The 17,573-nt window shown below is 41.9% G+C and overlaps 1 protein-coding gene across 4 annotated transcripts in view; it reads right to left on the reverse strand.

Annotated features, from left to right (window-relative positions):
• Positions 1–17,573, reverse strand: part of iqsec3a (IQ motif and Sec7 domain ArfGEF 3a) — a 102,594-nt gene that overhangs the window by 71,974 nt on the left and 13,047 nt on the right. For all 4 annotated transcript variants that reach the window (XM_037759957.1, XM_037759960.1, XM_037759962.1 and 1 more), the window contains exon 2: positions 8,144–8,224. In XM_037759957.1, coding sequence (XP_037615885.1) covers positions 8,144–8,224 — 81 coding nt within the window. The remainder of the gene's footprint in view (positions 1–8,143; positions 8,225–17,573) is intronic.

Consider the following 17,573-nt stretch of genomic DNA (forward strand, 5'->3'; position numbering starts at 1 on the left):
TTCATTCATTCACAATGCTGCTGAGTGCTGATTTCAATTTTCGGGTGAATTTAGGCTACTCAAACCCCAGAGGATGTGTTTAAAGAGGAATAAGCTAGAACAACAGCTGAATGGACGGGCCCCTGAGGAGAATGACACACGAGTGCTCCCTCTGATTGGCTAAGAGACAAACCCCTCTGAGCCAATAGGAAGATGACAACAGAAAAAATAAAACATGAGGCTGCGATTTTCACAAAAAAAATATAGGACAAAACAAATTCATACATGTGCACATTACGCTCAGACGTGCCTGACTCCTAACATCTGTGGATGTGATGCCGTTATCTTCCCGCCGTGCCCTCTGTTCCCATGACAACAGAACAGCAAAGCCGACAAGGTCACTTTCTCCAGCTGAGGCGGCATGCAGCACAGAGAGAGACAGAGGGAGATGAGGACAAATATTAAATTATGGGGTGAAGAGGTGAATTTGGGCGAACTGCGATCGAGGATAGCGCACGTGTGAAATTTAATTTGGGGATGGATGCACAGGTGAGACTAATGCTGGGTGTCTGCCGGTGTGAGGACAAAAGCAGACGTGACCTTGCATTTTAAGTTGGGTGTGTGTGTGTAGCTGTGTATGGGAAGTGCTATATGACTAAAAAAAAGCCTCAGGCACACTTTCCCATCATGCCCCTGAACGTCCTCCAACAGAACGGATCAATCATCCCATCAGCTCCTTCGTCATCCTCAATGCATCATGGTTCCTGTAGTTCCCTCCGCCAACAGACAGAACCTCTATTTGTCTACCCAAAGTGACAAAGCATCTCCAGCTGCGTCCTTATTCATCCCACGTCACCGTTCTATCTGGCAGACAGCACGACTCCACTAATTAGCGCAGTTTATTATTAATTCCAGTGATTAATTAGAGAAAAAGGTGTCTTGGCGAGACGACACAGCTGTCTACTCTTGTCACGACCAGAGGTGAATTAATTTCCTGCAGAAAACGCCATCACTCTCCCCGCTGTGATCTCTCAAGGTGTCGGCTTCATCTCAAACACTTATGACGTCGGCCGTTTTACTCGTGTATACGATCAAGGACGTTTTGAAATTATGACACAAGCCTCCTAAATCGGATCTGGCGACGACCCAAATGTGTTGTCCTTCTCTAAAGTCATATGCTTCACCAGATGCAGCGTGTAATCCTGCCTTTCCTCTGCTTTCTTTATAGCCTATCATAAAACACAGGTTGTAAACTTTAACTACACTGAAGGTTAAAAATGTACCCACAAATCCTACTTTTAACTTTTAGATGACTGGTTTTTCCAATCCATTACTCCAGAAATACACTGCATAAATTTGATTGTCATGTGTTCATTAAGATTCCCCGACAAAAAGAAAAGTAGAGGAAGCTCATGAACTAATTTCCTCTCTGACAAGGTAAAAAAATCATTATGGCAGATTGTGTGAGATAATTAGCATAGCATACCTCATTAAGGTGTTGGTGTGTGCAAGTCATTTGTCAGGAGCACAGCGGGAGGACTAATTTAAAAGAGGGTTTTAGATGGTGAGCAAGATGTCTGTCTTTGTGTTGCACACGGCGAGCTGGTGGGGGAAAGCAGTCGGTTTGGCAGCTGAATCGCCGACGGGCTCGAGTATCACGCCAAAAATATGTGCTGTCTCCTGCCAAAGGCTTGACTGGTCAGTTTATATTTAACTCTGTGACCAAACGAGTGTGTTTACTATCCTGTCAACTCCATCATTGTGTGGCTGACTCAGCCATGAAGGGAAATTGTTACTTAATTGAACTATTTACTTTTAATTTAATTTGTGAAGTACCATGGAAGCATGTAAACACAGCAGACTTTCTGTGTTTGGGTCCGTTTTTCTGTTAAAAAAAGTTCAAGCTGTAAGCTAAATTGAAATTGCAAGCATGAAAACTTAATTGTTGTTGTTGTTTTATGCAAATTGGGATATATTACAATACATATTGGTACTTGAGACAGAAACGTCTTTGATTAAAGACATTGTTCTGTGTCTGGAATGCTATTCCAGAAATGTGCTCTTATTCATAAGGTATCTGTTGTGGTTGTTTTAGTGTATTTATTTGTTTGTACATATGAAGCACCTCATGGAACTGGCTTATAATTTACTCACACACTCAGGCCTATAGTCCACACAGGCCTATAGGCGGTGACCTCCGCATAGTGCATCCTGACACCTCTGTTCCTCAATATAAAGGAGGAGTAACTGTACATTAATGTGCAAACATGTGGAAAGTCATGTTAGCCGGTTATTTGGCCACCTTTGCCACTCATGGATGGATCTAAGCCTCCGTTGCAAAACATGTCACCTCATTAGTGATGCCTCACAAAGGAGATAAAAGAGCACAGTCTGACGTTACAAGCCGCAAACTCTGTTTACTCTGTATACACGTCAATGCAGAGCTTTTTTATAAATTTGGGTGTGGACGAATAGCCAAAACGCATAGGAAAACCTACGCTTACAAAAGTACCCTATGTACAAGTAGACTAGGCCTCATATTACATTATTGTCAGACTAGTTGTATTTGATTACTTGCAGGAAATTACATAAAAAATGAGAGTTTGCATTAGGGTTGCAAATTGGAAGCACTTTCCTTAATTTCCCGTCCAGAACTGCAGGTCTGAACCACCTGAACCATGGAAAAATACCACTTTCACCAAGACCAGACTTGTTATTTCATCATATTACACTATTCATCTAATGGTAGTTCGGTATCCAAACTAGCACAAAGCAAAAGGGTCACCTCTGATATTGATTTGCATTTACCAGTTGCAACGTCTCTGTCTGCATCTCCTCTTTTGTGACTGCTTTAGATCAGAAATAAATAAATAATGCCTTTTACCTGGATTTACCTGGATCTTGAAAAGTTAGTACCACCAATATTTTTCCATCCATAAGGCAGTAATGTGCCCTTTGTCTGGGGCAATTCTGCTGCATCGTGCTCTATCAGAGCCAGATATTGCACCAGAGACCTTGTAAGACAACTCTAACCAACCCTGGCCATCAGTTTATTGGCTACTTTACTGGACGAGATAGCTGAGAAAGCACAGCAGCACTCTTACTGCTCTGCTGGAAGAAGCTCCACCTCACACTGTTCACTAGTTTACACAGACTGTTCACATCAGTTTTTGTTGATAGAACAACACAATTTGCAAAAAAAGAAATCTAAAGTGGGAGTTCATAACAGCAACAGTTTTGCTGCAACACTTGAGAAATGATTTGGATGTTATCCCAAACACTTCACACAGTGGCATCAAACTGTGAAGATAAATTTGTGCGTCGTAAGTGTTATCAAGAGCCAGTAGATACTGTTTCTTGCAATGTTTTCCTCGTTTGTTACTTGGAAACTCTGGCAGTCAAATTCAGAGATTTCATGAATGAGTGTGTGAATCTTATAGATTTAAATACTCATACAGTTCAACCTTTGTACTCCTCTTCACCCTATTAAGACTGGAGAGGCTTTGGTTGCATCTGAAATTCCATACTAACATGCTGTTTAGTACGCTAAAACAGTCTTAAACCAATAGTACGCGAATTGCATAGTATTTCTGGTGAAATATTACAGTATGCAAATGCTGGACACTACGGCAGCATAAATATCCCACAATGCAATGCGGTGGTGACGATAACGTTCACAACAGACGTTGACGGACAGCTCTGTAACGTCAATAATACTTCAATTTAATTGTAAGATTTTACATTGCTAGGCGTAATATCTGTTTTAGTTCAGACTTTGATTCTCACAAATCATCGTTTGGTCACATGAGGTTGGCATGGGTTACCATGGTTACACGTCTCCAAGAGGCTTTCAGGAAGTGACGACGCACATACTACTGTTTATTAGCAACAAAAGTATGTCGAACGATAGCACACATATTGGGTATGTAGTGCGTAGTAGACTCAAAAGCACACAGCAGCTATTTAAAACAGCAACAATTCTACCTGCGGCTTGTCCACCAGGCATCATCTTCCTGAGTGTCATTATTTATAGTTCGTCTGTGCCATTCTCCATGCTAGAATATTCTAATAATCCGTTTATTGGGTTTCTTGGGCCCTGTGTGTGTTGACCACAGCACTTCTCAGTTTTGCTGCAAAGCAGAAAGTTAAACCTAAGGTCCCCCATGGAACTGTAAAAGTAACAACAAAACTCCTGCGTGCTATTTTAGCACACTGCAGCAGAAGATGGCTCACACTACTAATTGAAAGGCTGTGGCCATCCCGCACAATCAGCCCCTTCCATGAGTGATTATAGATCTGACTCTGTGACCCTGAATGGAAATCCCCTGCAGTCCCTAAACCCTCTGGTGCCTCCTTAAAGCCTGGCAAGAGTGACCAAGACTGTCAGGGTGAGCTTCCAACCTCCGCTGGGTCCTCATTATATGTGACAGTGAGATCCTCAATTCTCTCTTCAGTTCACAACTTCCTCCTTTCTCCTCATTTGAATGATCCCACATACACTGTGTTATTACCTGCTTGTTTGCCGCCTACCTAACTGATCGGATAAAGCTCCCCAGGTGCAGACAGCACATAAAACCAAGAGCAAGTGTGGCTTCAAATTAGTACAATGAGTTCTTGTAGGATTGCACGCCGGTGCCCTTTTCTGCGCTGACCCCTCTGACTCAGAGAGGCTTGAATTACTCTCAGTAGAAGGAGCGGCACAAATGAAATATCAATGATTGCACTTTGTCTGTCAGGTTCAGTGTGGGAAATAAGGTTTCATTACATCCTGAAGTGGAGGCCGTGCACAAAGAGGCAATGAGTTGCCCTTTTTATATGTTAATCAGGCCTTGTTTGGTGGCGAGTGGATCCCCTAAATCATGCAAGATGACAGAATTCAGTCACGTTTATTTTTACAAGAGGCTTTTGTCGATTTTTGCAAGTAATTTGCGCACAAACCGGCAGTTTGCGCCACTTCTTTTCTAGCAGTTATAACTCAATCAAATCTAAACACACACACACAATACACACATTTTTTGATTCAGAGTAACTTACACTTTCTGAGGATATCATCGTCTCTGATGTTCATTGCGAATAAATGTCCATAAATCCGCTTCAAATTCATAGGAAAAAAAGGTGCTCCTTATAGCTGCAGAACTTGCCTGAGAATCATCATGTTTTAAAGTTTTCTTCAGTGTCAAAGTAATCCAGTGATAGTTGTCTGTACATCCATGGGTACATTGCAAACAGGAACTGCTAATAGCTAATAGCGGCATACTTTTAACTATAATTTGCCAAAATGTGAACAAATATAGGCTAAAAAAAAAAACTCACTGAATCCATGGTGACATTCTACTTCCTGTTTACATCCCCAAAGCATTATGGAAACTGTAGTTCCACAAAGTAGAGTATTTTAGAGCATGATTATACCCCAAATAGAGAAATAAAAATAGGAATGACAAAATCTATTAATATTAGCATGTTTTCATTTATATTTGAGGAACACTGACATTCTCCCCTATCCATTTATTAACAGATATGTGAAAAAAGCAGTTTCAGAGGGTTTAAGTGATGTAACTCTTTGGTCAGTCTGTATTTATGGATTTCCCTGCTGATCTTGGGGGTTTGAGGATATTAATATCTCTGATGTCCATCCAAAAATGTCCATAAATCCACTTAGAAATCATAGTAAACTTATAACTTGCAGAACTTGCCTGAGAATCATCAAAGTTTTCTTCAGTGTCAAAGTAATCCAGTGATAGTTGTCTGTACATCCATGGGTACATTGCAAACAGGAACTGCTAATAGCTAATTCGACATACTTTTAAACAAAATTTGCCAAAATGTGAACAAATATAGGCTAATAAAAAAGTTGTAAGCCACAATACAACTTCCTGAATCCATGGTGACATTATACTTCCTGTTTACAAGCATTATGGAAACTGAGCATAATTATCCCCCAAATACAAGTAAGACAAATCAAAATAGAATTGACAAAATCCATTAATATTAGCGTGTTTAAGTGACTCTTTGGTCAGTCTATCATTATGGATTTCCCTGCTGATCTGGTGGTGTGCACAGTGTTGTGTGTTTTCCTGGAGTATGTAAATTATCTAACGTATGTCGTGTGTTACCGTAGTGACACACTGGCAAACACACGTACATTAACACAGGCACACACACAGATAGACAGGGAGCTATATGTTCTGATCACTGCCAAGCCAAAGCATGCAACATGATAAGAACTTTCTTTTTTTCACATGAACACAGATGCATTACATGTGTCAACAAGGAGGCTCACCAGTTTCCCAGCATGATAAAGACCCTACAGTTCACACACATCAATGCATTATGGTACTTTTTTACATTTGCATAGTTTACACTTTTGGTAATATTCATACATGACTCTTTCGAACTTAACGTGACCACAGTGGAGAGACAAGCCCGAATGAAGTGAACATGAGTGGTGATGGATGCAATGAGGCGTGGGTGCCATGTGGAGTTATGTCGCCGTGATGTGATGTGATGCCACGTGAGTAAATGAACAACAAATCACTGACAACAATGCGGAAATACAGAAATCAACGACAACAGAATACAGCTTTCAAAAAGAGATAAGACGCAACAAGAACAACAACAACGAAAAAAGACAAAACCACAAGCTGCTTTCTGTCTCGGCCCCAGAGAGTCCTGCTTTGAAGTGGTTTGCTTCAGAGGAGTCGGAGGGATTGACAAGTTCGGAAAAAGACCTTCTGTTGTGCACATGGTTTATACCTTTTGCTAATGGTCCCTAAGCACAAAGCAATCATAAAAGCACTTCTATCGAGCAAAGTTCAAGCTGCCGAGCTAAGATCGATTCTTGTCCCCTTTTTTTTCCTACCTTTCAAATTTCCCCTCCAGCTTTGATTTTATGAAAGTCACTCAGTTGTAACCGCTGCCTCTTGGAATCTCCAATGTGTTTAATAGAGGCATGAAGTGATGCTTGTTGTGACAACAGATACTGTAAGAGACTTGGGTTTTGAGTCAGTCAAAGTCTGAGCTGATAAATGGCTTTTTTTGCTGCTCTATAAAGTGTCAAACAAAGCCAATAATAAGCGTTCAGCGCTCTCCTACGTCTATCTGTCCTTCAGTATATCCATGCGACTGATTTTATCTGGCACTGTTTGCCATCAATATGTGTTTGCTTATCTGCTATTTTTCTGCCGTGCTCATACAATGCAGCAAAACAGTCCTGTGTGAAACGAGCAGTCCACATTTTCGGGCGGATGGCTTAATTGCCGCCGACGCTAGATGAATGCCGTAATTTTCCGTCAAACTCCAAAGTGCACTTCGTTAAATAAAAGCAGGAGGAAAAAACACAAAATTTTTGTGCTTTCAATTCTGCCTCAAAAGGAGCAAGATAATACCTTGTCAAAGGTGATGATTATTTTGTTTTGTACTTGCTTATCTAATTCTATATTTCCCACACTGCCCATTCAACACTAAATACCCCCTCAGAGGTAGCGGTATTACAACGACTTAATTATTAGTTGGTCTGTTTTTCATATTCCTTTAAGGACAGAGGGTGCAAATTATCCCATCAAACTGCTTTTAAAAACTTCTATTGAAAGACTTTTTGGAGTTCATATATGCATGTGTACACAGTTGGATTTCCAACTGGCAGCATCAGCAGCTCTATCGCTGACAGCCATGTGCCAATCTGACATAAACAGATAACAGCGTAATCGTCCTGCTTTGCTCGCTAAACTCAATGTAATGTATTTCCAATTATTCAATTTTCAGCTCAACCAAGGACTTGAGCATTGTCCAGGAAATGGATATTACCACTGTGTTGATAGTCTGACAAGCACTAAAACTCAAATACAAATCCAGCACGACTTACATTCACTCGGAAAAAATTATCTCACGGCCTCAACGAGACCCAAAACCCAAGCTGATTGGCTCATTGTGATCCTGGAGGGGAATAAAATTCATAAACCTGAAGCATTTACAACCACTTCAACTTAGAGAACCCTGCTGGGGTAGTTGTGTTGCCTAAAGTAGCTACTGCAGCACCGCTACTAACGGGATGCATGATAAGTGGCTGCAATTCAAATTTATAAAAAAAAAAAAAAAAAATTGTTCAAAGTAAATAAGTAGAAAAAAAAGTATTTGTGCAGATGTTGCAAGGATGCAGTGGTCTTACCTGGGGACACAGGCAGTAGAGGTCTCCCCTTCAGGGGCCTCCGGGGCCGGGCAGCAGAACTGGTGGAGCACCGTTTGGTTGCTGCGTGAAGAAGAGTAGAAACAGAATAAATAGAAAAGATCATAAGGATGTCATAATGTACTAAAAGTTTAGATCTTTCTTCTGGATTTTAGTCCTACATGTGCGAGTCTAATTTTCTAGGTCAATTCCATCCCTTGGAATGAATTAGAGCAGGAATATGTACAGTTGAAACTATACCCATCATTGTTTTTTTCCAGTCATTCTACATTCTGTCATTCCTCACCTGCCCACCAGGTGTCCTCAGTGTGTTTCCCATTCTAGCTCATCACCTGACCAGTCTCCTCCCACCACACCTGCTTCCCATTCGTCATCAGCCCCAGTATATATTCTGCTCCACAGTCAGCATTCTCCCTTTTGCCAGATTGTCTACTCAGCCACATGGCTGTCCTTCTTACCTCAGCTCCCTCTCCTAGAAAACAACTTCTTTTCTGATTATTGACCCAAAAAATAGTTTCACAACTGCAGCCTGCGATGTCTGCTTCTGTCGAGTCCATGTTTACACAAATGTTTGCTGCAGTGTTTATTTATAGGAAGACTTTGAGGATTACCCTAGTGGCATAAAATCATTGGCCTAGCAATCAGAAGACAATGGCTGCCTGGATTTTAGCCTTTGGCAGCTTAGTTGCCGGATTGACAGCAGTCCCACTAACACTGGACCTATACAGCCAGATGAATTTGAACAATCAGGCCAAAGTTGGACCAACATCAGAGTGCTCATTCTCAAGTCACAGCTGCCAATGTTGGTCATCAAATGCAACACACTCAGGTCATTGTAGCATATGAATACAAGTCAGGATACAAGTAAAATGATGATGACGGACAGCAGAGAAAGAGACGTGGTGGTGATTCCAAAAGAAATTGCTTCTGGAAAGTTTATTCCCTTGAATCAAGGAAAGAAAACAAAATTTTTTATGAAGCAGTAGGGCTGCTTATTACTTTCAGGGATTCATTGATTAATCGTTTAGTCTGTGAAACGTTAGAATAAATTGAAAAATGTGTTTGTCCGACCACCAGCCCACAAATATATTCAGTTTACTATGATATATGACAATGAAAAGCAGCAAATCTTCACATTAAGGGAGCTGGAACCAGTCGGCATTTTTGCTTGATAAATAACTTAAGCAGTGAATCAAGATAAATATAGTTGATGAATTGTTTCTTCCCTACCAGCAAAAAGTATAGAATACTTTACTTAAAAGTTTTATCCGACACACAACGTTGAGATTTTCCTCACATTTTAGCAGAAGCAAAGTGTGGCTGCTTCAAAGCATTTTCTTAAAGACATCCCTCTATTCTACTGGAACGTACTGCAGATAGTCACAAGTGTGGGTGATACTTCAACGTAGCGAGGAAAGAGCAAGGATATCAAAGTTTAATGTGCATGTGAGAAAGCCACGAGTGCATTCACTTTCCTCCCTCCATCAGTTCCATATGTCCTCTCTTTCAACCTGGACCTCGCGTTCTTCACATTCCTGATTTTCCGGCTTCGTCCATCTCGTCCTTCGGTATCATCCCCTTCCCCCCCCTCTCCTTCTGTCCCTTTTACACTGATTTTCCATCACTCCTCATCCCCCCTGCTACTCCAGGGTCCTACGGGCACGGTGCAAGAGAGCTATTTGCTCAATTACTCTTGCTGTCAGAAGATGTAGCCAGTAAAAAAGAGCAGCCGCTCTCCATATGCCATGTCCTTATCCCTGGACACGGGACATGGAGAGGGACGGAGAGTAGAGAGGTGGGACGTACAGATGAGAAAGCAAGGCTCTATAATCCCAGAAGCAACCACAGCTCCATCCCTTATCACCCCTATATGTTGCCTTTTGATCCTCCTGCCCTGTAGGCCATCTACCTGCCCTCATCTCCTTCTGCTCTGGTGTCCCCTCGGAGAGGACAGAGACAACAAGGAGACACGTATGTCTTCCCGTTCTCCTCCTTCAAGAGTGTGACTTCTGGTTCACCTCACTTAAATCTGTTCCTTTCGGCTGTGAAGTACAATAGTCTATCACATGATACACAAAGTCCTTAAAAAAACGACTCTAAAGGTGGATCCTAAAGGTCTCTTTTTTGTAAAGAAACGGAGAGAACGAGCCTGAAAAAGGAGGTTGGGGGCTATTTGACAGCAACAATAGTATACAGCACAAGGAGGAGGGTATGACAGCAAATTAATTCCCATTGTTAATGGCTCCTCTAATTGTGTTCGCCTTAATGACCATGACACCGCTGTGGCACTTTTTAATAGGTCGAGAACACAGACGGCCTCTGAGGGGACACAGATTAGTGCGAGCGTTTGGAAACAGCAGAGCCACTTGTTCATGCAGATAATAAAGGCCGTCCGGTATATTCTGCAGGACGAGGTATAAAAACATCTAGGTTAATGGACTAATCAATTGTGTTGCATGCTGTAATTGTATTTACCTGCTGAAAATGTACAGCAAAAATGTAATAAAGTCTGTGAATTCACAATGTTGGCAACCTGGCATGAGTAAAAGAGAGTTCAACATGTGCTTAGTCACATTCTTGCAAGATGATCGATACCACTGTCACATAATGTGTGCTAAATATGGAGCTATAGAGCCAGTAGATTAGCTTAGCATAACATCTGGAAACAGAGGGAAACAGCTGGCCTTGCTCTATCCAAAGGTAATAAAATGCACCTACAGTGCCAGCACCTCTAAACCTCATGAACTGACATTTTTTATTACACAGCTTTGTTGAATACTCGATTCTGATCACGGTCAATCACGGCATTCTACGCTCTGTTATTTTTTATAGCAGACCGTTGCTATGTATAACAGACCGTTGCTATGGGCGCAGTTCTGTCGGACTCTGGCGGATCGTTTTTGTGTCAAATTATTGATTTCTTTAGTACAGCGAACGGGTCATTGTTGTGAAATAAACTGAATACATCTGGCTGTACCCAGGTCCAGTGTTAATAGAGCAAAGCTGTCAGGAAATTTCTACTTTCCTTTTTTTTCTCCAGTCTTTATGTCAAGTAGGGTTGGGCGATATGTTAAAATTTCCCAACCAGCGATCGTCAGTTATGCATCATCTTCCTGCTGCAGTTTCAAATATGTGCATCCCACTTTGACATGGATGAATAAAGACGGCATAATCTCCGATACTCCAAACCTGCTGAGTCGTCCTTTTCTTGACAACGGCATTTAAGAAGAGCGCAGCTCATTTGAATTTAATCAATGGGCGTTATTGGCGAGGAGGTGGAGCGTGCAGCAGCGTTGTTAGTCGCCTCTGATGATGAGACATAACTGACATATATATATCCACTCGTGGCCAAACTGTGTCAATGAAAAAAAGCACTGATTTCACCATATTTGAGAAAAACAGCTCACAGGGAAGTATCATGGGATGGAAGAGAGCATGAACTCCTTTTATCTTTTAAAGCACCTTCTTTCTGATTCATCTCTATCTGCTTTGATCTCTGGCTATTCCCACAATTTTCTCTCCATTATTTTCTGCTCACTTTTACTATCAGCTCGATCTTTTCCACTCAAAAACAGCTTGCAAGCATTTTATAACGATTTTTTGGTTTATGAAGGGACCTTTTATAAAAGGCCGGCTGCACTACGGAGATTTACGACCAAAACTATCATGAACCTGTTCATGTCCAAGTTGTGCTGATGTGAGAAGACGAGGAGCTATCATTTCCTAATTAACCTCTGCATCATTGTGACGACAATCCGCTCATTCCCATTCAGGATTATGCAAACATCTCTTCTACATCAACATGTCTTCGACTACGAAACCCTCCGGTTTGAAAGGCTTCTCCCTCGAACTGTTTGATCAATGCGGGCGCCGAAGATTAAACTGAACTCACATGACCTGCTTTCTGATCTTCCACGCCATTGACTCGGTTCCCCTCACGGCCTAAGCTCGCTAATACCACCTATAAAAAATCTATAAGCTTTTATAAGCTCTTCCCCACACTGGGTCTGTTTGAGGGAGAACGTAATCTGCACACCACGGTTTCATTGTATTTTGTTTTAACTTCTCGTGTCTAATGTGTTTGTCGATGCGCTCCTCCTCGTGTTGAATTCAGCTTTGCTGTGTCAATAGCTCTCCGGCTGATTCGACTCGAGCTCAAGGCAGAGAGAGATGTGTGCACACTGGAGTGATACAATTTGAAGCACGGGACGGAGAGAGAGAGAGAGAGAGGGGGGAAGAGACGGAGACGGATCAAAGCTCGCAATAATTGACGGATTAGTTTTCACAGACCATTTCCTTTGGCAGTCAGGGGGAAAAAATAGCTGCGAACATGTTCGCTCATTGAAATAACATAAATGCAGTATTAGAGCCTGCCCCTGAAGGACAAACATGGTAAATACAATTGATCTCGGAGGAGGCAAACATATTAACAAAAGTGGTTCAGCTGAAGCGTTATAAGGTTGCATAGCTGCTCCCTTAAAAAGGGACGTTTGTGTTTGTCGCCATTATTTCATTTCCATGTTGCGACACTTTGGAATAAATGCATTTTATAGTCAAGGTCAAAGACAAATCAAGAGTTTTGTAAGGGAAAGAAAAACATTTAAATATAATATAAATAAATCCTTCTATTGAAAATGGCTTTAACCCTTTGAACTCTGCAATAGAAAATGGTCCTCCAGTGCCTACATTGGTATTTTTTTGCTTATTGTGATGTCATTTCTTGGAGCATCTTCAAATGCTCCATATCCCTAAAAATCTGTATCACATAAGCTACAAGGTTATGCCACTCAATAAACCATAATACTTGATCCAAGTATTGAAGTTGTGTCATAAATCTGCTTGGTCAGTGGCCCTCGGCATCGGAGACCGACGCACGAGGTACCCCTCTTTTGGACCCACCAGGGACAACGTGTCAATATATGCTCCTTACATGCATAGTGTCCTTTCAAAAAATCAACTTCTATTTTCACGGGATGTTAGGTTTAGGCAACACAACCACTTAGTTAGGGTTTGGAAACAGTCGTGGTTGACGTTAACTTCACCGACTAGCGACTCACGTGACTCAAGGGACTGAAGACTGACGTGACAATAAGTCACGACCAGTGATTTTGAAAGTCTCTCATGCTATTAATACTACATCATTTGCTCCGACCGTCAAATAACGCAGAGTTAGTTGAAAGCCCGGTTCATCACATATACTGTCTCTAAAGGGTGCCTCCGTGCATTGGTTTCTGATGCCGAGGGGGCGCTGACCAAACGGCAGTCGGTATTTGACGAGTCAGGAGTGAGAATGGTTTGCGTCATCATGATCCATGATCAATTTAGGTTGGCTAATATATTATATACTTTCCACAAGTCAACTCATCTCATGGCAGTAAAATAAAAAAGACACGCAAACTGTTTTTGTAATACTTCACTTCCATTTGCCAAATTGGCAGTCGTTGTAAGTGCCAGTTTATCACTATGTTTTACAGGCTGAAAGTGTGTAAGGCCTTCAGAGAGAAAGTGCGTCATGGTGGTGTGTGTGCATACCTTCGTGAGGTTAAAACGATGTATTAAACATGATTGTGCGGTGGATTATCAGCCGGAAAAATATCCTTGAACTAAATCAGTCATCTCTTGTATGAGCACTGCACCAATCTTACACACACACACACAGATACACTCCTCAAACTTCGGGTCCTGAAAGCCTGCCATATCAATTCCTTTACACACACGCACAGTGAATTAGAAAAAAAAAAGCCTTCCTTGAAAGGTTTACGTCAGCACGGACTCTTGGGCCGTCCCAAGCGGCTTAGCTCGCCTTCTGCAAGCGAAGACTGAGAGAGAGCCGGAGATGGACGAGAGAGAGAGAGAGAGGCCGGTTTTCCCGAGAGAAAAGCTAACAAAAGAGGAAGAAGAAGAAAAAAAATGTGTCCTTGTATTAGATCCATTAAAAAAAAAAAGTCCTGACGGTGCCAGTGTCAGGAAAAGCTGCAACATTTGAGCTTTACTCTCTGTCTCATTGTGGCCTACTTGAGTCCACTGACACCGTTTCACCATCAAGCTCTGCATTTATGCCGCATCATGTCAGTCTGAACAAGACAAGATCACAGTTCTAACATGTAAGCCGGTGACTTCAGAGTGTAAGAGAAGGAAATGTGAGACACATTTGAATATTATCCAAGCCAAATATCATCAGTGTGTCATCAATTTTGGGATATTTCATCAGCTACATGAGTTCCGTAGAAGAAAAATTATACAAAATATCAACGATAAATGTCAGGTTTTGATGTCACCCCCTAAAAATCAAAGAAGAAAAAAAAAAAATCTTTCTAGGCTTTCACACATTTTACACTCTTCTTCTTCAACTCAACTCCCAACTGTTGGTCCCCCTTCAAAAAAAACTTAAAAGAGAAGCCTTTGACGGAGGAGGCAAAACAAGCGTAGAGGGAGACAGCCAATCCCGGGAGGAGTTGGGGGGGGGGGGTACAGGAGCGAACCACTTCCTGCCGCTCAACTTGTCGGAGAGAGCTCCGTCAGCTGAAGCGGTTTGAGACTGACACTGAGCTGGATTTATTTCTACTGGACAAGTTTGAGTTAGAAATAGAAAATATGCTGTTCTTTAACCACAATGTTTGGTAGTGTGACAGATATCTGTGTTTTTACTTTGTGCACAGTTAATCTCTATAAATAGATTCTGCATTCACACATACAATCTGTTAGGAAACGGGATAAGAGTGTTGGTACCCGGAAGTGTTCTTGTTTCCATTTGTTGTCCAAGTAGTATTAACCAATCACGTTTGAGCAGGCTTTGGTTGAATGTAGGTAAACAGTCCGTGTGGAGAGCAAAAGAGGTGGAGCACATTGGACGAAATGCAATTTCTGAACCCACGAGCTATCGTCTGATGATGATTTAGCTTTTTATTTGTTTAAAATTAGCTTGTAAACTGTGTAAGTGTATACTGCACGTTCATGCACACGCACGTTTGCGCTTATGCACGCACCCTGGACGTTTTCATCAGGATGGGGGACAATTATTTCAGTGCTTAGCACCTTTTCAGCACCACGGACAGCGCCTCAGCAGATGAAAAATGATGTTTTGTTCTCCAAAACTTCTATAATAACACTAGTAAACACCAGAAAACACAAGGATTGCATTGGTATAATATAATTATTGATTGTCAGATACCTTTCAAAACCAAACACAATGTATTTTGTCAATGTCCACAAGCTATCTGGACGTCTTAATACGATCTTGGCGCGCAACAGTAAATGTTCTCTTGCAGTGTGCAGAAAGAAGCATTTTCGTTGCCGGGTACTTTACTAAGGAAGGCGTAAACAAGTATAATATTATTGTTATTATTTTGATTATTGTGAAAACCGGGACATTTGAGTGTTTTACAGATATTTGTCGGGACGCGGGACACCCAGCTTGAAACCGGGAAACATAGTGTAAAAACATCTAGGAAATGGGGCAGTAGCAAAAAAAATTTTTTAGCCATTGTTGGATTATTCAGTGTAACCAATCTAACAACTAACTAATAGCCTGATTTGACCTAATGCTCATGTAAGTAAGCAGAAAAAGCTGGTGGTGGAAAAAGTTTGCCACCATGACGTAAAACCTCACTACGTCTAGCAGGGAAAAAAAGAATCTGTCACTAATTTTCCCATGAAAGCAGCAGTTTTTCCTACTGTTCTCTCTCCAGCTGGTGCCTCCACTATTGAGCAGTTTTAGCAGCTCGTATCGAGCATCAACACCACACTGTGTTGCTGCAGGGCCATCTGCTGAGGACTTGGCAGTGGGTCAGATTTCATAGATATTTCCCCATGCTTCACGCTGATGCTTGACAGCTATCAAACTGACACGGTTGTCAGATATCAGCCAGTGCTCGGGCTGATGAGGAAAATCCCCATCAACCACGTCGGCAAACAGTAGCCGTACATTTTGGGGCTGGAGTATTTTCATTTAAGGGAGAACGTGAGTGAGTGATGAAGTTGAAGGAAGCAAGTAAAAGAACGAGGAAGAGAAGGTCATGTAGGCAGATGATGGGGGAGGCATGACAAAATAGAAAAGAAAGCTCATTTTTCACCAACATCATCCACGTCCAGTAACGTCCTTACTCCAGTTCCCACACGTATGACTCATTCAGACTTCCTGTCCTGCTTATGTCACTCGCTTCAACCTCCGATGACATCACTGCCAGAGTCATCAGCCCCTCCCCCTGGCAACCGCGTACCTGATGATGTAATCCTGGCATCAAGAGGTTGACAGACGGGGCGTTGATGATGATGATATAACCACAGTGGAGGGGAAGGGCGAGAAGCTTTTAATGGTCATCTGAATGTGAAGACAATCTACTATGTGCTTATTAAATGTCACGGCTAACACGCCAACGAGGCGCACGCACACACACATAGGGGTTAGTCATTTCCACCTGATGCGGCCTCCAAGATAAGATTAAAATCTGCATTCAACCGAGCATTTAATGCGAGGTAACAGACGCCTCTCTATAATATTATGCAACAAAAATAAGCACTCAGAAGAATATGCATTTTTAAAGTGACATATATATATAAGGATGTGAAGGAATGTGTGTCAACAGTGAAGAACGCAAATGAATGATCAAGTATGCGGGGTGGAAATTAGCAGCTAAGTGGATGTGCCCTCTGTTTTTTTTCTCTCGCACGGTACAATAAATCACGGCTGAGCGTCGGTTGAGGCTTTGTGTGATGTGTGGAGAAGACCAGGAAAGCCGATTGGACATGCTGTGCCTGTTCCGATCAGCTCTGCAATGCCTCGCAGCCTTAGGTGGATGGCTTTGAACATTACTCTGGGTCGTAAAGTTAACCATACCTGACATTTCCCAAGGCTAGCGTGTGCCTGCGCATGGCTGTGTGTGTGTGTGTGTGTGTGTTTGTTTCAGTGTACAAGGCAACAGCAGACAGATTATGTTGGATAGAGAGCAATGGCCGACAAATGAACCCCCAATATCGGTTAACATGATAGTATACATGCATTTATTACACGGCTTTGTTGAATACTCGATTCCGATTGGACAATTGCAGCGTTCTACGGTCTGCTATTTCTTTATAGCAGACCGCTGCTATTTATAAAAGACCGTTTCTATGGGCGCAGTTCTGACGACAGACTCTGGAGGACCGTTTCTTTCTTTAGTAAGCAGCTGTGTAATAAGCGGGATAACATACAGCGAGCAGGTCATTGTTCTGGAATAAACCCCGACAGGGCAATGCGGCAGCCAAACGTAAAGCAGAAGGGTCTTGCATCACCCTGATGCAATGACCGGCTCGCTGTACATCATCCCTTACATATCACATACCTAACATTGCTTATGTGTCTTTAAGTTTGTCATTAAAATTGGCCAACTATACAGTAGGGCTGGGCGATATTGTCAAAACCTTCTATCACGAG

This window comes from Sebastes umbrosus, chromosome 23 (genome assembly GCF_015220745.1).
Source record: "Sebastes umbrosus isolate fSebUmb1 chromosome 23, fSebUmb1.pri, whole genome shotgun sequence".
Lineage (NCBI taxonomy): Eukaryota > Metazoa > Chordata > Actinopteri > Perciformes > Sebastidae > Sebastes > Sebastes umbrosus.